Source organism: Odontesthes bonariensis, chromosome 4 (assembly GCF_027942865.1).
Source record: "Odontesthes bonariensis isolate fOdoBon6 chromosome 4, fOdoBon6.hap1, whole genome shotgun sequence".
Classification (NCBI taxonomy): Eukaryota; Metazoa; Chordata; class Actinopteri; order Atheriniformes; family Atherinopsidae; genus Odontesthes; species Odontesthes bonariensis.
In genome coordinates this window covers 9,464,415-9,485,550 of record NC_134509.1, presented here as the reverse complement: position 1 = coordinate 9,485,550, position 21,136 = coordinate 9,464,415, and the positions used below count along the sequence as shown (strand labels likewise).

The window sequence follows — 21,136 nt, the reverse complement described above, 5'->3', positions numbered from 1 at the left end:
ACATATAATTATGAAGATTAGAAAATGGCAGTCAAAAGTGTACAGCCACGTGCCTGTGAAGTTTTTTTTTCTCGCATTCTCGTTTGTGTTGGAAAACTGCAGCATCAAAAAGAGTGTGAAAAGATTTCACCTGTTGGTGGGTTTTATTGAGATGGGGGGTTGGACACCGGGGGCCGAGGGACTCCATCATCGCCTCTGCCTCTACGGTCCGGAGTGTGGCTCTGCTCTCCTCATCGCAAGACAAACTTTCTTGGCACGAAGTTGCTCCTTCGGTCACACATTCTTTATGAAAACCGTTGGAATTGTTCCGCTAGCACAAACCGTAATTCCGTTATTACGGTCATGCAAAGTGCGCTTGCGCAAACTTGCCGCCGGCGACACCCTCGGTGAAAAAGCAGGTTGTGGTTTTGGGTCTCCGAGCATGCGCAACGTCGTTGAAACGGAACTCGAGAGCCCGTCTCCCTGGGTTACCATCAACAACTCGGTTAGCTCTCTGTAGCTCTGTATGCTAACCCGGGATTCGTTTACATGATATTTATCTTAAGCTGTATGATGTGAGTAGAAGTACAAGACAACTGTGTCACAAACAAGGTGAGCGTAATGCGTAGTCATCTTTATTTGCAGAAACTTAGTGGCGAACTATCTTTAGCAAGGACTAGCTGGCATGCTAATGTCCGTGCGCGCGACCTGAGTATTTTGTTTATGTTTTTTTTAAGTTTTCATAATGACAAATGAGGAGATCACGACACTGGCGTACACGAAAAGCCCTAAAACATCCAAGAGAACAACATTTCAGGTGAGAGTTTAACTGTATGTACTCAGGATTTCTTACCAAAAGAAAAACAATGGGATTAGAGATAAATCGACAGCCCCACTGAAAAAGTAAAATCATGTTGTAGGATGAACTTCAGGCTGCTGTGGCTTCCAGGGCGAGCAAAACGAAAGCGGAACGTTACTCTTACCTTGATGACTTTGATGATGATGAAGATGGTGAGTTGTCAGATCATCACAATACCAAAAACATGAATAATGTGGTGAGGAATTTCAGAAAGAATAGAACAGAGTATTTCTTTGTAATAAATAAAAGGGAAATTATTTCACGCAGTGCAAGTGATTGAAGATTTCAATAAGATGAACAGTTTAGAAGATCAAATGGGTATAAGTTCATAAGAGTCAGTGTGTGCTGTTACTTTGGGCAGAAGTGATCCCCTTTACTGAGGCTGAGGAAGCCTCTGGCTGAAGACGCTGTTGTTAAATCACTGTGATTTGTTGAGATGAGACAATATAATCTATTGGCTGACTCTGCTCTTATTTCTTATGTTTCAGATTTTTTAAATGAACTTCTCAAATCAAGAAAAAATAGGACTGATGCACCGAAGGCTGGGAGGAATAAACCCAAACCTAACAGCTTTGAGCTTTCAGACGATGAAGGCAAACATAGCAGGCCAAAGAAAGTTTCATTCCTAAAAACCCAAAGAAAAAGCTCTCCCTTGAGCGACACAGCAGCATCAGAGGCACAAGAAAATGAGCCGCCGGGGTCTTCTGTTGACGGGACTGGCAGTTATAATGGCTCCTATTCCCCTCAGCGCTCTGCGAATGTCAGTGAAGAGAACACACAATTTGAAAATAGGGATTTGGAGTCTGCTGACCCTCAGATCACGAATGGGCACTCAAGTCTTTCCTTTCACACATCAAACGATTCTCTAACTTTGCCCTTACCGTCTGACGGCAGTGTGGTGGACACTCCAGGTCCCGGGCAGAAGAACAGGAAGGCGGTGGTGGGGGAAGGCTCGGAGACTCCACGGTTCTCAGCGTCTGACCTCAGCCACGCTATTTCAGTTGGTCTGTTTAGTTCTGCGCGTGATACTTCTTTGTGAAAATACTAAGAGGCACATATTGGAAGTTACGTTTTCCCTTTGTGTTATTAATCAGATAGTGTTGCAGAGACGGAGCCACCTAGACCCAAACCTCGGCAGCGGACCCTTGGATTAAAGGCTAACGTTACAGAGAAACCAGCTGAGGAAACTGCATCTCAGGATGTCAGCAGACCCCAGACTACTTCTGCGTCCATCCCCCTCTCAACTGCTACATCCAGCAGTATAGCTGTAAGAAGCCGGAAGTTTATCTCATTGCTCAACTATCATCTACGTTGATTTGCAAAGTAAGCAGCTTGTTTGCTTTGTCGTTTATTGTCAGTGGTCAGATGGGGAACGTGCAGTTTCCTGTAACCTCAGCAAGTCCTCTTCAAATAAGAGCAAACAGTCACACCTCCTCACGGGGTCTACGTTTGATTCTGGTTCCAGAGGTAATAATTTACATTTTCAGCACTATAAAAGATCCGTATAAGTCCTCCATCCTCTTGACATTTGATTTACTGTTTTAGATGGCTTTATTTCTGGTGACAGCAAAGAGCCGGAGAGAAACTACTCTTCATCATTTGAAGAATTTAATGTAAGATGTTTTGAACGTTATCCATGCCTGGGGTGTTTAGTCTCACGTTAGATATGTTCCGCCTCCTAATCTGAGTTAATTGTTCATTGTTCTCTCAGGAATTCTCTGGAGATCACTCGGATCAACTCTCTTGTGCACCTGAAAAATCTTTCGATACCAGGTCAGTATGACAGTTTCACAAATAGAATGAAACGGTTAAAAAAAGGAAAGATTGTTGATCGCCTTTTTGTTTTTTATTTTTAACTGCAATTAAGAACATCGAGTGTTCGCTCTAAAACCCCTGAGAGGTCTCGGAGTGTTTGTTCCAAGAGAGTAAAGTCAAAGTATTTGGGAACTCTCAAAGTTCTGGACCGTAAAGTCTCCCTCCAAGAGTCTCAGCCACAGGAAGCAGATTCTCTCAGAGCTGCGATTTACCAGGTCAGTGTGAGTGTGTGTTGTCTTTCCTGTCACCGCGAGAGTCTACAGTGCAGTAGTTGTAAGTCGAGTTAAGGTTCTCCTTTGTTCTTTGATTAACGGTGCGAGACAGTTTGGAAACATCGTGGTTCTTCTTGCACTCAATGCTGTCTCGATAGTGATTTCTGTCACCTGACTGATAGGTCCTGTTAAATCATTCTAACCTCGGGGAACTTGTATTTGCTTCATTTAAGTCTCATTTATGTTTTCATTATTATCATTAGCTCCAAATTCTTCACAGATGGTTCAGTCATGCCTATGATGCCCCCAGTTTAAGCCTTGATCCAAATGGCCCAGCTTGAAATCCAAATAAATTCCTGCTGCACATGCATTTCTTCTGATTAAAGGCTTAATTTGTCTCCACGGTTCCGTTAGACGACGTTAGAAAATGCCAAACTGACCACAACTGGACATTTGAAATACAAGTAAAAATGTTAGGCTGATAAAACCACGAAATCCATGACCACAGCCTCATCTGACAAAATCGCCACTCAAATAACTTAAAGACATTGTCTTTGCAGGGACTTGCGCCCTGTTCTCTAAATAATCTGCATTGCAGTTATGGCTTCGTTAGCCACACTAGCTAAACGTCTGCAAACATTACGCACAAAGGGAAGCGCTTGTTGTGGCATCACAATAAAACTGATCCTCTTGATTTTCAGTCGCTCAAATGTCACTCAACGACAGACGATATAGCATCATTTGCACCTAACAGAGACACTGTTGTGCATCTATGTCACAGCGGTTGTTACATTCACTGGTGGGGGCAGTGCTTCTCTGGCTTTGGCTTCATAATGGGCTGCAAACCAGAAAAGCTTGTTCAGAGACTTTTCTTTTTGTTCAGAGGTTTCTGATCTGTGGTTAAAAGAAAATGGAGAGGTTTGTAGGTCACATGAAACACTGGGAAAATGTAATTGCATATTTTCCCTTTACAACACTTCTTTCAGATATCAGACACAGAGGAGTTAGTATTTCCAGACCCATTCTGTTTTGTTTTTTCCTAGCATCTGGACATGATAGCTGATTATTTATGTCTTGCAGAGGGCATCAGAGCGTCCACGTGATATTCTTCGTTAAGCAAACCCCTTCTTTGCACTTCACAGGAATGGCTTAAAGAGAAAAAAGAAAAGTCAAGAGAGACGATGCAGCAAAAGAAGAAAGAGGAGCTTCGAAAGGAAAAAGAGAAAAGGGTGATTCACAAAATATCATCAGTAAAGACCGCAATCATCAATAATGCTAGAATACTGCTCACCATCTTTATGTCAACAAACAGGAGCAAGAGGCTAAAAAGGAAGATGCCATCGCGTCTTATGAAGCTTGGAAAGAAAGGAAGGCAGAAAGCCTCAAAGCTAAAGCCAAAGAAAGGAAAGATATGATACGAAAAGAGCAAAGAGCTACTGAGGAGAAGCAGGAAAAAAGCCAGTCTGCTCAGCAGGTAAACTTCTCAGTTGCTCTCCGTTACTATTGAAGCGATGGTGAACAGGTTTGTGCTCAGGTGTGATACGAAACCTGTGCTTTGCTGATGACTAAAGGTGTTTGAGAAATGGAAACACGAGCACGATCATCTGCTCGGCGAGAAGTCCAGAAAACAGAGAGAGGCTGAAAATGAACTTAAACTGCAACAACAAGAGAGAGAAGAGGAAAGAAAGAGAGGCAGTAGTTCTGCTTTTTCTAACTGGTGAGTGTTTGTATTCCTCTTATTCTTTCGAAGGAAATGAAACATCAAATCATTTCCAGTGCTGGCTTTTAGTGACAAGACGGTGATGACAGTGCTGAACCGTCAGAGTCAAATATTCAGAATCCCCCTTGTTCTCTCGGAAAACTTCCCACAACACTCATCCAGTGGTTGGAGTGGCAGGGATGTGTCTGTTGTGCATAGACGTTTCATGGTATTTAACTTTAGTGGTGCTGTTTGGTTGTGAAAATGATCAACCACAAGATGGCAGTCACAGCTTTTCGTGCAAAGAGACAACCCCCCATTTCAAACTGCTTCTTTTTTTTACCTCTCTTTAACCTGATCAAGGTGTGACAAGAAGAAACACGTTCTGCATGAAAAGGTCACAACCGAGCGCAAAGAAGTCCAGAATAAAGCGGAGGAGGAGCGATACGTGAAAGAAGAAAGAGATAAAATGGCCTTAGAGATGTATGAAAACTGGCTGGTAAGTAGAGTTGCCAGAAACGGAAGAGATTAGCAGGTAATCTGTTCCTGCTCTGTGGCTCGGAAGTCATCACCAATCCTGCCAAGTGAACTTTTGACCTGCAAAGTGACAGTTTTTGGTTTTCTCAGTAGACGGTGACGCAGAGCTGTGTTGTTGAAATCCAATGTTTCTCCCTGAGACTCACGACCATTTGACTTTTCTCATCAGACAAGAAAAGGCCTTGAACAGAAGAGGCAAAGAGAGGAAAGACGCATACAAGAAATTCTCCGGGACACTCCGCCTCCGCCATGGAGCCCTCCAAATAAAACCATCCCATTTCGAAAATGAAGTCTGGAATGAAGTACGTCCTTCCGGAAAACGTTTTAAAGTCTTATTTTGTATGTTGTACTAAAGTGAGTGTGCCTGCTGTTGAATTTGATATTTTTCATCAGGTTTGTAGCAGCTCCTGTGGGCAGTTTTATATTTTTATATTATATGTTTTCTGACGAAATAATGGACGTATGATAATAAAAATGGTGAGAGAGTTAAATGTCAGTGTGACAGAAAAACTCATTTCATTATTATTTACTTTGTCTGTTTGCTTCAACATTTGTGGTGATTTGTGTTTACCATGCTGGACATAGTTAAATCACGGTTTGTATCAGGAAGGAAACTATTGATATAAAACACAGTTTTATGATACGGATCTGTCGAATTTGTTTTGCAGTGTCTATTTTTTTGTGCAAGGGCCTTGTAATAAGGAATCTTCATCTAGAGTTTAACCAACCCATTTGGGTTGATTACAAGTTAACTACATTGTTTTTACTTTAATAGTGCTCTAAAAACAGACATTAGACTCTGTAAAACTGAGGCTTTTCGTTCTGGGAGTTATACAAATCTAGGATTTTATATATAAACCCAGGCAGCCTCACTTTTAATTTCTCATTTTATGTGGATAATATGAGATTGTAGATTAATTTAGCCACTAAATTACTCCTGCAGGGGTTGGACCTTTTTAGAGCAAATTACAAAACGTGTTTATTTAAATCAGCATGTCCCATCAGCAATCCCAGAATGGGATATACGATATACGAAATGCGTTTCAAGTCTGCGCTTTTACTTTGAGGCTGTAACACCGGAAGTAAGTGTGTGCGCGTGCCCGCCGCTATAAAGCCCGGTGAGGGGGCAGAAGTCCCTCCGTTAAAGTATAGGTTGTCTCCGAAAAGTTACCAGAGGAATTCCTGGGGCGTGATTTGTTCGGTCGGGTGCTGGCTTCGCTCATCTTACTGAACACTTATCGTGTGTAACACAGCCTGGGCTCCGGAATTAACGTCTCTTTCGGCCACGAGACTCGTCCCACGGAGAAGGACATTATTTTCACTGAAGTTTAAAGACTGCCGAGCTTGTTAGAGGTAACGTAACGTTAGCTACTGTTTGCTAGCTAGCCAAGAGTGTCCATTCATTCACAATTTGTCTGGCTTTGGTCAGTCTGTGATAAGGAAGAGGAGGTGAAAACAAAAATTAGCGGTCCGTTTAGTGTTTTTACCTTCCACTTAAAACAGTGAGTCCTCTTCGCTGGTCAGCTGCCGCGAACAGTGAGCTGAAAGGCGATAAAGGGCTCATTTTTCTTCTCTGCCAGACGTGGCTGAGCTGCTATTAAAGGGCTCTTTCTTTTTCTGCCAGGCTGTAACGGCACGGCTGGTGACCGTCGGGTCGAGCTATTCAGACTATTAGACTTTGAATGGTTCAGACAGTTATTGGCATTCTGAAATGTATCCAGAAATGATTGAAATATATGGAAGTTTTTCTGTGCCATCAGTTTGAATACGAATTTCTAATATCGAATTTTTAAAGCATCAAAATCAAACTCTGAATTTGAAAAACCAACAGTGGAAAAAAAAAAAATTCAACTTCCAAAAATTCAGTGGTTTTTCAAATTCAGAGTCTGATTTTGATGCTTTAAAAATTCGATATTGTAGTGGAATTGCTGTTTGTAAAATGATGCCTGACAACATCAAACATTGGTAGTAAATCATAGAGCTGAAGTGAGAGGACATTTAATCTGTTAGACAATCAGCTCCTTTCGCTATTATCACTACTAATCGATAAGGACAGTTGTTATAGGACATTAACCTGCAAAGGAAAGACTGAATGATTGGCTTGTCTATGTATTTTTGAATTATGCTTGATGTTTTGTTTTTTTTCATTGTGTCCTTCTTGAATATTTGTGTTTGCAGATGTTTCAGATTAAAAGGATCTGTTGCATCGGAGCTGGGTATGTTGGAGGCCCGACCTGCAGCGTGATCGCCCAAATGTGTCCAGAGATCACGGTGACCGTTGTGGACGTGAACGAGTCTCGGATCAAAGCCTGGAACTCTGACACTTTGCCCATTTATGAGGTAAGCATATCAGTGTTATTACCAAAGAAAATGGGGTAAAGAAAGTACAAAGAGCTGTAGGTCACAGTTTATCAGGAGTATTAATGAGTTTCTTTCCCCTTTACCTTCATACCTTTGACACCCACTTGTAAAACGCGCCTGTTTAACTTCCCACACCAATCCTGGTTTGACTTGCTCAAGTCAGGCCTTACTTGATCCTCACAACTCCAGATGGTCAGTCTCCTGAGTTACACCCGCTAACGGTGTTGAGGTAGTGGGTGTAGCTAGGCAACCCATGCAGCTATCGTTGTTCTACTTCATCATCTCATGGGAGAAATGAGACATAAATTAGTTCCAGATTGTTTTGCAACGTCTCTACGTCAACCTCAACCACGAGGTATTACATCATCATGACTAGTGTTGGTCTTTGTGAGTCGATGCAGCCTCCCACTTCCTCTCATTTCAGCCAGGACTGAAAGAGGTGGTTGAATCCTGCAGAGGGAGAAATCTGTTTTTTTCCACCGACATAGACTCAGCCATCAGGGACGCAGACCTCGTCTTTATCTCTGTGAGTAACACGTTCATGCTGCACACTTCATGCTCCGTACGACATATTTTGTCTTGACTGCCAAATCTCACCTTTCCAACGCCCCCCCCCCCCCCCCACTCCCCCCCACAGGTGAACACTCCAACCAAGACCTACGGGATGGGGAAGGGCCGTGCGGCCGACCTGAAGTTCATTGAGGCGTGTGCTCGGCGGATCGTGGAGGTGTCTGACGGGTACAAGATCGTCACGGAGAAGAGCACGGTCCCTGTGCGAGCCGCTGAGAGCATCAGACGGATATTTGACGCCAACACCAAACCCAGCCTCAACCTGCATGTTTGTATTTTCACATTTAAAAAGCTAAAATATATCAGTTTTTTTTGTTTTTGTTTCTAAAAATAAAAGATGTGCTGCTGTTATAGGTGCTGTCCAACCCCGAGTTCCTGGCAGAGGGAACAGCGGTGCGGGATCTGAAGGAGCCCGACCGTGTTCTGATCGGTGGGGATGAGACGGCTGAAGGGCAGAGAGCCATCAGAGCGCTTTGTGCCGTGTATGAACACTGGGTCCCTAAAACACGGATCATCACCACCAACACGTGGTCCTCCGAGCTCTCCAAACTGGTGAGTTCAGGGCTGGGACAAATGTTGATTTTCATAGTTGTATATTCAGTTAAGCTCCCGATGATTGTAAGTACACATGGATTAATCATTTAGTCAATAAAATATTACTTCTATTAGAAGCTGATTATTATATTAATCCAACAGTCAGCTTATAGTTTACTGTATTGTAGAGCCCAGGGAGACATTTTCAGATGTCTCATTTTGCCAAACACACAGTTCAAATATATAGATTTTTTTTCTTCAGTAACAGCCAAGAAAAGCCAGAAGAAATTCTCACATTTGATTTAAAAAAAAAAAAAAAAAAAAAAAAAAAAGTCCTACAGTTAATCACTTATCAGCAACTTTCAATTAAGATTCTTTTGATTGCTTCTCTTCGTATAAAAAGATAAGGAAACCAGTCAGTGAATTATTTGTTTCTAAATGGTTTAAAAACGGGTGGTTCTCATTTGTTGTGTTTGTGTTTGCAGGCAGCCAATGCGTTCCTGGCACAGCGAATCAGCAGCATCAACAGCATCAGTGCTCTGTGCGAGGCCACCGGAGCTGATGTGGAGGAGGTGGCCAAGGCCATCGGTATGGACCAGAGAATCGGCAGCAAGTTCCTTAAAGCCAGCGTTGGTAAGAAGCGCCCCCCATGAAATTAGAAATGGTCCACTGTGTATGATGTAGTGACTGTAGACTGCAGCCGTCTGAATATCTCCCATATCATCCTCTCCATACAAGCTAAAGTGGCTGTGAGGGGAATTATGGGGAGGAATCATGTGATTCTACACCAATCTAAACAAAGCTATTCATATTTGACTGCATCTCTAGAGAGAGATAGCTCATGATTCATGATTTCCATCGCAGTTGAACCGAGGTGAATGTTTTCTGACACCCTGACCAGGTTTTGGTGGAAGCTGTTTCCAGAAAGATGTGCTCAATCTGGTGTATCTGTGCGAGGCCCTCAACCTTCCCGAGGTGGCTTCCTACTGGCAGCAGGTGAGAACGACGACTCATTGGCACATTGAGCTCCCCGTTTTTACCTTCTTCTCACCTTCCGATTTCCGCTCAGGTTATAGACATGAACGAGTACCAAAGGAGGCGCTTTGCCTGCAGGATCATCGACTCCCTCTTCAACACGGTAACTGGGAAAAAGATCGCTCTGCTGGGCTTTTCTTTCAAAAAGGACACCGGTGACACCAGGTAGGCGTCTTCAGTTCTGTCCTTTTCTAGTATTTTTATCTCTAATTTTTATCATATAGGCTCTAAAGTTTGTCATAAAACAACATAGCATTTGCATTAAAAGCAACAAATACCCATGACAAACTGTGTCTAACCTTTGTGCAAAACTTGCAGAGTCTCTGCTGATCACTTCGCTCCACTTGAACTCAGGCCAACGAGATATAGCCGCGAACCATGACCCCCGTTTAGAGTTGACGGTTGTGTTTGTCTGTTTCGCAACTGCAGGGAGTCGTCCAGTATTTACATATCTAAGTATCTGATGGATGAGGGAGCCAAGCTATTCATCTATGACCCCAAAGTCCTTAAAGAGCAAATCATTCACGACCTCTCCCAGCCCAACATCTCTGAGGACAACCCAGAAAGAGGTAGGTGTGTGTGTGTTACACAGGTACGTCTTTTTGCTTTTATTGTCAATCATTGACTTTGCCTTATAGCCAATTTCTTTCTTACAAGTCATCGTTCAAATGTGTCCGTCTTGAAAGGTGAACGCACACAAACATCACTCGGGTCTGAAGCAGAAGAAAGACGCCCGCATTGCATCCGGTCTGCGGATTAAGGAACGCTTTCACGTTTTTGGGATTAACGATGATTTAATTTCTTGCCGTGTGTTTGATAAGAGGGTCAAAACCAGTCTCACACGTGCACGTTAATTGCGGAGCCCGAGCTTTTAAAAAAAAAAAAAAACTGTATAAAACAATGAGCTTCCACATCCCTGTGCCAGCCGTGAAGCTGGTGCAGAAGTTTGAGGCACTTTTCAGGTTGAAGCCAAAAACACGTCAACAAAGAGACGAGGCCGCTGATCCAGCCCCCTGCAAAGGGAAAAAATAAAAATCTAACTTCTCTGTTAATTCCTATTAACTGAATATTGAAACATTTGGTGATGAAGTGTGCCGTTTGCTATTGGCTTGCGATTTAGCCACTGAAATGTTGAAACGAGGGAAGAGAACCAAAAGTGATTGAAGTACAGGTATAAAATGTCTTTGGGAAAAGCTCCTTTTAAGCTCAGTCAACCATGAAATCCAATAAATTGTTGCCCTGGAGGCGCCGTGGCAGGGTCAGCCTGACATTCTGCGCACACATGCCACGAATGAAACGCTCATTAGCTGTTGAGTCAGTGATTGTGATTCAGTTAAACCACCTGAACCTGAGTAAAAGACTTTCTATGAACTATGAACTCCAGGGCGAGACGATTCACTCACTCACGCTGGCTTTTTGCTCGTTTTCAGTGTCCGAGCTGGTGACTGTAACTTCAGACCCCTATGAGGCCTGCCAGAGTGCACACGCGTTGGTCATCTGCACCGAGTGGGACATGTTTAAGGTTCCTAATCACATTGATCCATCTCACAACTCATTTTTTTCTTGAAAGAAAGTGTGAACTTTAATTTGACACTCATACCTCTCCGATGCCGCCACAGGAACTGGACTACGAGAAGATCTACAAGAAGATGCTGAAGCCGGCCTTCATATTCGACGGTCGCAGAGTTCTGGACCACCTCCACCCGCAACTCCAGTGCATCGGCTTCCAGGTGAGCAGGGAATAAATAAATTAAAAAACACACACTTTTCACACCGAGTCTAAACGTATGGAACACGGAAAGCTTGACCGCCTTTCTTTGGCTGCAGATCGAGACCATCGGGAAAAAAGTGACGTCCACACGAATCCCCTACACTCCGGCAGCTGTTGGCACTCGCATCACTGCCAGTGAACCTCCCACCAAGAAGGCAAAAGTTTAAAGCCGATTGCTCCCCGCACACGAGCTCCGCACGCATTCCTCTCTCAGCCTTTTCATTTCAGCGGCAGAGGGGATGGACCTGCCTCTCTGTTGGTACACACCCGATGATCAGAGGAGCCGACTCCTGCGACTAGCTGCTCCCCGCGGTGGGATGAAAGCCAGGAGTCGGTGGAAGCCCAAATCAAGTATTACGTTTTGTTTTTTTTAAAGTAAGATTTGTGATGAACCATTCCAGATGCACGGTTACCATTTTACATTAAATGCTGCGTAACCTTCAGCGTCAGATACCCGTCTGCTGTACACTCTCAGTGGGGCTATTTTCTTACATCGTTTGTTATATAATTAAATAATGCTCTATCTTAGCAGAATTTGATGTTTCTTTTTAAAAAAAAAAAAAATTTATAAATCATCTTACTGTATGTTAAATAGTGTCTTTTGTATCAGACTGTTTACCTGAAGGGCCAATGCAATAAAATGTGATGTGCGTCCTTAAATCGTGTCACTCGTGTCATTCAAAGTGATGTCAGAAAAACGCCAAGTACAGACTGAAGACTTTTAATTCTGTAGATACAAATATACACTTTAGGATAATACATCCGTCTTGTCCAGGTGTTAAATTGAACCTCTCCAACAGAAAACCGGCACCTCAGAGATATCCCAAGTAGCCGTGTTGAAGCAGAAGTTCTTCTTTTGATACTCTTACATCTGATAAAAAGGCCTTTTTTATTTTTCAACTTCTTCGGACACGAAAGACTCTTTCGAAGGGGAGGGTTTCAATTGAGTCGGAATAGCTTTGTTTTTGTTTTTTGTTGTATCGCGCATAACTTCCCCTCTCAGTCACACAAGACTGGCTCAAAGAAGAAAAACAGCTCTCGCTTCATTAAATCACGAGTGAAGCGGCAAACATCAAAGCACTCAAACAGAAGTCATTTGAGCTCAGAAGCTTTCTACCTGAAATCCAGCTGGGGAGATTGTGATTTATGAGCCCCTGAGGAGCACGGATTTAACTACTACAGGTTCTGCTCGCGCTGGGTCGTATTCGATACAGAGTATCTGTAGTTCTCACACAACTGTAAGTTTTCTTCCTGAAGGACACCCCCCCCAAGGACACCCCCCCCCACACACACACCTTCGCAACCTTATCAAATACTTCCCACCCTTAGTTTTTATACTGCATGATGTCTTAGAACTTACTAGATTAAGTTTGGTGTGTTTCCTGCACTACTGTGAAAACAACGGATAACTAACTGTGAACAGAGTGTGTTCGGTCACAGCAAGATGAAGAGCAGCTTCTACCAGCCTCTCACTCTGCTATTGTGACTTCTGCTTTTCTCTTCTTCAGTAGATTCTTCAAGAAGAACTCGCCTGTAAAGAAAACAACAGCGAGGGATAAGTCCTGATCCCTTTCCGTTTTCTGTAATCATACTTATCAAAAAGGACACTGGCACGGATTGAACTAAGCAAATGATCCAGGGGGTTGATTCGGTCCAAGTTCAGCCGCGTCACGTGCCCAAAAAAATTAGGTCGGTCGACAACCTGAATACATCGAATGACTTAGTTTTCCCCATCAAGAGACTTTTTTTTTTTTAATTCCCTGATGGCGAGGGGGTGTTACAAGATGACAGAGCCAGGATTCACTGGGCTCAGACTTTGAAAGAGTGGTTAAGGAAACGCGAGACTTCGTCTTCATACGTGGATTGGCCATCAGAGGCCAGACCTTAACCCCACTGAGCATCATTGAGTGTGCCAGAGAAGCCTTGAATCGCGGTTCGACTCTCCCATCATCAATACACGAATAAACGTTGTGACATTTCATAGGCTCGTACTTTTCTTTTTTTTCCCTTTGGCAAGGCAGTGCCGCTACACTTAGTCCACATTTACACATATTTACAGAAACGAATATTTCGTACACACAACATCGCTTTCAAAAAACTTGTCATTTACATCAACCCGCATAAATACGCCGTCAAGCGCCATAATAACTATGCCAAACCTATTGGCGGCAGTGTAGGGAAAGGAATAAAGCCATGCAAGCCAATCAAAATCCTCAGAATCGACACCAACAAATAACACGAGCGACTTTTTCTGGATTAATGACAAACACGCAATTTGATTTTGTGTCTGTCAAGTGTCAGATCTCTTCGGAAGTAAAATGTCTGAAAAATGAAGACGTGTGTTTATTCAATATGGGTCAAACCAGATCAACCGATTATAGAATCCCATGATAATCCTGATCAGTAGCCAAACAAACTGTAAACATAAGGCGCTCGCATGATGTTAAGCATTTTCTGGCGCATAATGTGACGTTTAAGAACCTAAAACGCCGTTTCTCCCAGTTGACACGGCAACACATAGCCGGCGTTATCAGAAATCTCCACTTTGGCCGGAGGTTTTAGAAATAATCGTTTTCTGTGATAAAAACGGGGTTTTGGTGTAAATGAGAGGCCAAACCGCAGGAAAATATCTGCGTCTTCCTATCGTGTAAACGGGGCCTCAGTGCAAGCGGTGCTATAAACATGCAGCTAGTAAATATGTATATTTTTTCAAATTGATCTTGTCATTTATGTTGAGTTTCTCCACGCACGCGATTGAATGCTCCTTGATTTTGTGCTCATAGTTAAGACTAGAGGCTTTATGATTTGAGTCTCAGCTGACTTTCCAAACTCTAACAGTTCAAAATCTAAACAACATGGATTGCCTATACAAAATAAGAAATACGCAGAGCAAGATGGAGACTGCTCACCTGCTTTGTAGGAGGATCGGACCAGAGGCCCGCTGGCCGTGTAGACAAAACCCATTTCACTTCCGACTTTCTCCCAGTGAGCAAACCTTTCAGGGGTGACGTATTCCTCCACCTAAACCCAAACACACATCGTCTTAAAGTCAATCTATTTGCCAAACAACGCCAATTTGTCAGACTTGACCGTTTTAGTCGTAAATGGGTAAACGGAGCGGTGACTTACCTTTAGGTGGCGTTTAGTGGGTTGCATGTACTGGCCAAGAGTTAGACAGTCCACTTCTGCCTCTCGCAGCTCTGTCACATCAACACAAGAGTGATGTCAGAAAATAATGACGTAAACTCGAGACTGTGTGTGACTGCAGTGTGTACACACCGGTCAGAGTGTCGATTATCTGTTGGTCGGTCTCTCCAAGTCCCAGCATGATGGAAGTCTTGGTGAGCACGCTGGGCTGGACCCTCTTGGCGTGCTTTAGGACACTCAGGGATTGGTCGAAGTTTGCTCTGGGGTCACGTACGTGCCTGCAAAAACATGGCAGACATCACGAGTAACTGAAATACTTAAAGGGATAATCCGAAGTAAAATGCACTTTAGATCAATTTACTCCAATGTTGGGAGTACATACGTTGAGTTGACATAAAAATCATGTCATTCGGATGTGTTTTGAGAATTTCGATTTGACCGTTTTTTGCCAAAAGTCGTTAGCCTGGAAGTGATGAGGGCATCGAGTATCGCCGCTACAAAACGCTATTTTTATACCTCTTCTACAGCTCCAAACAACATAACACTTACGTGGTAGTGAGTAGAGGGTCCCTAAAGCCAAACCGAAGTGTCCCGAGGTCTTCATGTGGTCGGATTTAGAGTCCAGAATGAATTTAATCAAGCCAGTACCTTTCCGGAAATGTGTCTGCTGCAGCTGCCGCTACAGACCGTGGTGAAGTTGGTTTGATATTGGATATTCGACAGATATTCACAATAAGGAAATAAGGTGTCTTTTTTTTCAAACCAATATCAAACCAACTTCACCACGGTTTTAAGCGGCAGCTGCAGCAGACACATTTCCAGAAAGGTACTGGCTTGATTAAATTAATTCTGGACTCTATATCCGACCACATGAAGACCTCGGGACACTTCGGTTTGGCTTTAGGGACCCTCTACTCACTACCACGTAAGTGTTATGTTGTTTGGAGCTGTAGAAGAGGTATAAAAATAGCGTTTTGTAGCAGCGATACGATATGCCCTCATCACTTCCAGGCTAACGACTTTTGGCTAAAAACGGTCAAATCGAAATTCTCAAAACACATCCGAATGACATGATTTTGATGTCAACTCAACGTATGTACTCCCAACATCCCGTAAATTGATCTAAAGTGCATTTTACTCCGGATTATTCCTTTAAAAGAAGGAAGAGGAAACAATGAGAGATGTCTCTTGCACCACCTGCTGTCAGACTGGGGAGTTGATGAAGTCATGGTATTAAAACCTTCATTAATACTGAAACTGAAATTGGCAGCACAGAGGATTTGCATGAGCAGGTAAAATAAAGTGGGGGGAAAAAAAAAACAAATCTTAAGTCTGTTTACCGTTGCAGCTCACGCACCGTCTCCACATTGTGGGCGTACACATCTAACCCCGACAGGGCGATCTTCTCTACAGCCTCCAGGTCACCACGGAAATCAGGGGTCAGACATTCAACCAGGATCTGAGGGTTTCTGCATGAAAGTGACAAGAGCGCTTACTTTATCTGCTCCGCAAATGTCATGAAACAGTCACCTGACACGTCCAGGTTAAAAGTTTTACCTTTCCTTCAGGTTAGAAACAGTCATGGCAAAGTGCGACGCCCCTCCATCGGCAATATCTGTACATAAGAAAACCATTAGGACGGAGTAATGTTAGCCAATACTCTGAAAGCCGGTTTACAGTAATCAAGTTAAATCTGAGGACATTTAATACTTTATTGCAAATGTAACAACTTTTGAACATCAAAAACGTGCAACAAAATGTTGAACATGTGATTTTTCAGGGTTTTTATTTTTTTATTTTCGTCTAAGCTAATTCATAAATCATACGTCACTTACTGTGGGACCTTTTCTAAGTAACGAGGATAAATGAATGTGACAGAACATATAACTCCAAAACCCTGGTTTGTCTGGATTAATTTGATGTATAAAGACGGAATATCAAACTTTCCTTACAGGTCGGTGTGAAGTTGCACGACTTCAGATTGAGAATAGAAAGCTTTACCATCTCTGTCGACCGAGGTCAGAACCACGTAGTCCAGCCCCCAGGCAGCGATAGCCTTGGCCGTGTTATACGGCTCGCCTGGATCCAGAGGCGGGGGCCGACGGGCCGTCTTTACCGAGCAGAACCTGCACCCGCGGGTGCAAGTATCTCCCATCAGCTACATGCAGAGAGAGAAGAACAGTATCTTATGTGTGTCGCTGGATGTTGACGAAAAAAAACATCCCGCAACCGACCGGTTTTTCCACTAACCCGCCCGTTAACTCAGACCGCAAGAAATATTTATGAAAAAATGTTGACCCGACCCGCTTTTAAAAAAAGTAGCCAATGGTCTTAATGAACATCCTAGCGTCATTGGCAACGCACAACGGACCTCATATAGCCTACCTGCATTCATTTTTAAGGTGTTAACATTGTAAGATGGCATTGCTTGTAAGTTTATGTTGACAAACTTGCCCCGCTTCAGCATTCAAAAGTTAAATTAGCGCTCAAGCCTGCACTTTGCTCATCATCTTTGATGATCTCGGCGAATGAGTCCCAAACCTTACTTTTTCTGCTTGTGTGTTTGCGGAGCTTCCACTCTCCCAACTTGACCTTCTCTCTTGCCGTCTCCATACCTACTGTACTTCTGACCACGTACATCATCTCTGCGGAAGTTATTCACCCAATAAAGTGTATTTATTTAATAGAACATTGTGTCTACTGTTTGAATTACAAACGTTTACCACGTTATTTTTTTAATGTTTATCTCAAACGACAAAACGACCCGACCGATTGCAACCCGAATATCATTAAAAATATTTTTTTATGACCCGCAACTGCGGGTGACCGCGGATGCCTGCAGGCGCCCGCTGGCTTCGGGTCAGCCCGCGCATCACTGGTCACTACCCACAGCTCGTGACCATAGGTGAGGGTAGGAACATAGATTGACCGGTAAATAGAGAGCTTCGCCTTCTGGCTCAGCTCCTTCTTCACCACGACGGGCCGGTGCAGAGCCCGCATCACTGCAGACGCCGCACCGATCCGCCTGTCAATTTACATATCTGTGAAATCCTGTGAACCTAGACGTGCTTTGTGACCATTATGTCTGTTACTAGAAATAAATCTGCGATCTGGCAAAGACCCACCATGATGGTGGCTGTCGCTGTGGCGTACTCTCCTCCCCCCCAGCATTCCCCGATGTTTGGACATCTGGCCTCCTCACACACCTGAAAAAACAGACAAGAGACAAGAACTGACGCATGACATTTCCAGTTCTCCTCTCTGAAGAACACGTTTATTACTGTGAATGTTGACAAAGCGTAAACTAAAAGCCTTACATTTTGTAGGGCAAAAACAACAAAACTGCCACCTGTATTCAAAAGGCAAGTCACAGTGTGTTGAGGTCAAAACCTCTGCAGTGCCGTTGTATTTCCCATTTTCACATGATTTCTGGAGCGTCTTTCTGTGCTGGTTTTGCTGGTTTTGCTGCTGGAAGGACTGCAACGGGCAACTCTGGCAATTTTTTTTGCAATCTGCGATGATGCGTAACCACAGCTATGGGAAAGTTTTCAACCTCCTGGAGCAGCTAATTGAGCTTTTAAAAGCCCAGGTAATGCCTGGAATAAGACCCCGAATCAAGAGGAGTTAAGAAGAGACATCTAGGATATGGAGCAGGAACAATGCAGAGAAAAAGGAGGAGGAAGTTTAAGCCATTTCTTCCCTAGATTATTACGGGAGGTTTGAGATCACGCTTGGAACCCTGATGGGGACACATTCATTCAAGAGAACGAGCATCTCGGCCCTCCAGATGTTGAACTGTTGGTTGTTAAGTTTCTGTCCATGATGTCTATGGATACAGTTTCACCCGCGTTAGCCGGCAGTGGTGCGTGACATTGTGTGCTAAGTTGTTGCCAAGCAACAAAAACACCCCCAAACCGTTGATGGTGATCTCTAAAATATTCTATCATACCTTCCTCTCTGCTACACTTCAACTTTTTACGCGTTTGCCATCTAATTTAATATTTTCATTTTGTTATCCATCTATCTATCTATCTATCTATAAACAATGGCAGGTCATAAATAATAATTCATACTGCAGCAATATAATTTCCCTTTGGGGACTGAATTGAGCCAAAATCTGATTAACCTTTCAAAATGTCACATTTGACACCATTAGTTACATCCCAAGCTTTCACCTCGTGGGTTACTTGAAAAGTCACAGGCACGACACTCACTGTGTGCAAGTTGAGGTCTCTCAGTGTGTTCTTCAGCTTGTTGTAGTTCTTTCCAATGGGGATCTCAGTCTTCAGCCACGGAGGAAGCCTCAGCCTAAAACAACAGCAAAGCCGTCAGTGATATACTGAGAGTGCATTTTACGGAGACTCTGTGGCATTTTCTTTCCTGAGATCTTGCTTATTCAAACCAATCACCCTCTGGCACCCCGTGGCACCTTGTGGCAGCTGCCTCTGCAAAGCTGCCACCGGAAGTGCCATTGCTAGTTGCCATTGCCCAATTGGAGCTTTCTTTCTCTCCTAAATTACTCAACGTGGTACAAATGATGTAGTTATGGAGTAAATATATATATTTACTTAGCAGTTAAATCATGTGCATTCCTTGCAATGTGCTTCTTGTTCCTTACACTACCAGGTTAATTATATGGATGTGGCTATAGCTGATTAACTCAAACTGACTCAGGTATAGATTAGGTATGTGCTACAGCATGGACATTGAGACAAATCAGGGGTCTACAAACTGAGAGCTTAGACTGACTCAGCTCAGCAGTGTCACCACAAGGTTTATCTGACATGGTCTTTGAACCCCTGTGATAGTAAAACACCAACTTCTTCCTGACGGGGGAGCGTGTCTATGGTCCCACGGCCCACTGGTCCCACAGGCCCTATGTCCCACAACTCCATGTTCTCACATTTCTGAGTAAACTAATAGCAAAAAAGGTGTAAAGACATTTGGCCTGCACATGCTAACCTTTTTTTTTATTTGTTTTTTTTTTAATTATTATTTCCTCAGCTGTTTTTTTAGCTTCATTTCCAAAAGTAGAAAAACACCTACAACTGCACTGGTACTACTAATACTACTGCTACTACTAATAATAACAATAATAATATGTATTTCATGGCTAAATTGGCTTTACACAATAAAAAGTGGACTATAAAATATCATCACAGTCCGGGGTGGCGCACTTGACCATGGGAACATTCCCATGCAGACCCCACATAAAAATTCTGTATGGGCCTCCCTCACTGTGCTAAGTGACAATAAAGATTAGTGAAAACTTTCATTAAAATTCTAAATTTTAGACCAATGGGCCTAAAAAATAATGTTAAAAGTCTTTATGATGTGGGACCAATGGGCCTAAAATGAATAAAAAAAAGTCTTAGCGATGTGGGACCAATTGGCTGGGGGACCATTGGGCCTAATTTTGAAAAAACAAAAAAGTCTTAGCAATGTGGGACCAATGGGCCGTGGGAACATGGAGCTGACCCCCCTGACGGAACTGAAAACTCCTGCTTTCTGCTCCCCACTTGTCAGAGCTGGAGTACCTTTCTCCCTTTTCTCTCTTCAGGCTGCCTTTGTACTCTTCCCACTTGCTCTTCTCCGATAGTTCCCCTGAAATAAAGTCCTGGAGATCAGGCCCGTCTTCGCCCAGAAGCTCCTTCTTCCTGTCAGCTCGGTCTGGAGAGGATTTGGCCGCAGTTGTCAGACTGCTCGCGTAAACCTGCAGAATAAACCAGCGGCGATTAAATCAGGCTGTTTTTTTAAAGATGCGATTCCTTGACATGATTTTCATTAGTCCACCTACTGGAAAACACAACGTTAAAAATCTGTTAGTGTCGCCACAGCTGAGTTCCAAAACATAAAACAACGCAGGCTGCTGGTAATGTTATAAAAGGCCCGGGACCTGGCTTCGTAACTGAAGGCAGCCGTTAATGGACTAACCAACACGGTCAAAGTGTGTTAGCTACTGGAGCAGGGAGGTGGAATACTCACATGTGGAATGGACCTGGGACTTAGCCATAGGTGGTTTGTGGAGAAACGACCCGCCACACAGCAGCTCTGTTTAAGCAGCGCCATGACTTTGGCTAGCAGACAGCTGTCATTGGCAACAAACATCCGCGTGCAGCTGATTTGGTCTAGTGCTGCATTCAGGTCTTAACGGCAAAAGCAGTGACGGCAGGGAATATTGGGTTTCTCAAGTTTTAGGCTTAGCTGGAAAGACTTATTAAACTAGTTAGTATTCAAAGTTATTTTTTTAAGTAAATTTTTAAATTCTATCGTAACTATGATATGTCTTCGTGAACGCCCCCCCCCCACCACCCCCACATTCAGCAGACATGATTTATGATTTCCAATTATACGATGTAACTGGAACGCACCAGAAAATTCATACAAAGTGTTAAAGTGACACGTTTAAACTCGTTTAAACTTCTTCGTCTCGCGCATTTATGAATGTCCCACTTTTTGCAACTAAAATGTTTTTCTCACCACAGCCATGTTAACACAATCTACACTTCAAAAGCCACATTATGTCAGATAAGGTCAACGATTGTCACGTAATGTCTGATGACGGCGCGTACGTGCTCTACAATTGCGTCGTGACGTCCTACGTTCTTCCTTTCCTC

The 21,136-nt window shown here is 43.3% G+C and overlaps 3 protein-coding genes across 4 annotated transcripts; 2 read left to right on the top strand and 1 right to left on the bottom strand.

Moving 5' to 3' along the window:
* Window positions 1–454: 454 nt before the first annotated feature.
* Window positions 455–5,725, top strand: map9 (microtubule-associated protein 9). 2 transcript variants are annotated; one of them, XM_075464380.1, is made up of 14 exons: window positions 455–591; window positions 717–796; window positions 900–990; window positions 1,327–1,842; window positions 1,933–2,105; window positions 2,197–2,305; window positions 2,384–2,451; window positions 2,550–2,611; window positions 2,706–2,868; window positions 4,008–4,094; window positions 4,178–4,339; window positions 4,437–4,582; window positions 4,928–5,063; window positions 5,271–5,725. In XM_075464380.1, the coding sequence occupies exons 2-14, from the start codon at window positions 725–727 to the stop codon at window positions 5,388–5,390; spliced, it is 1,905 nt and encodes a 634-aa protein (XP_075320495.1). In that variant the 5' UTR covers window positions 455–591; window positions 717–724; the 3' UTR covers window positions 5,391–5,725. The 2 variants fall into 2 exon arrangements, with proteins under 2 accessions (XP_075320495.1, XP_075320496.1); XM_075464381.1 differs by having other exon boundaries at window positions 455–796.
* Window positions 5,726–6,208: 483 nt separating this feature from the next.
* On the top strand, window positions 6,209–12,032 carry ugdh (UDP-glucose 6-dehydrogenase). The gene is made up of 12 exons (XM_075462857.1): window positions 6,209–6,454; window positions 7,280–7,441; window positions 7,887–7,988; window positions 8,100–8,300; window positions 8,387–8,584; window positions 9,052–9,199; window positions 9,468–9,562; window positions 9,636–9,766; window positions 10,031–10,170; window positions 11,032–11,123; window positions 11,221–11,331; window positions 11,429–12,032. The coding sequence occupies exons 2-12, from the start codon at window positions 7,280–7,282 to the stop codon at window positions 11,537–11,539; spliced, it is 1,491 nt and encodes a 496-aa protein (XP_075318972.1). The 5' UTR covers window positions 6,209–6,454; the 3' UTR covers window positions 11,540–12,032.
* Window positions 12,033–12,077: 45 nt separating this feature from the next.
* Window positions 12,078–20,639, bottom strand: lias (lipoic acid synthetase). Its single transcript, XM_075462855.1, has 11 exons — window positions 20,505–20,639; window positions 20,057–20,232; window positions 18,734–18,827; window positions 17,645–17,725; window positions 16,521–16,677; window positions 16,077–16,134; window positions 15,860–15,988; window positions 14,652–14,797; window positions 14,502–14,572; window positions 14,282–14,393; window positions 12,078–12,903 (listed from the first exon to the last, which is right to left on the bottom strand). Exons 1-11 carry the CDS (start codon window positions 20,625–20,627, stop codon window positions 12,842–12,844), a joined length of 1,209 nt encoding a protein of 402 aa, XP_075318970.1. The 5' UTR covers window positions 20,628–20,639; the 3' UTR covers window positions 12,078–12,841.
* Window positions 20,640–21,136: the final 497 nt, after the last annotated feature.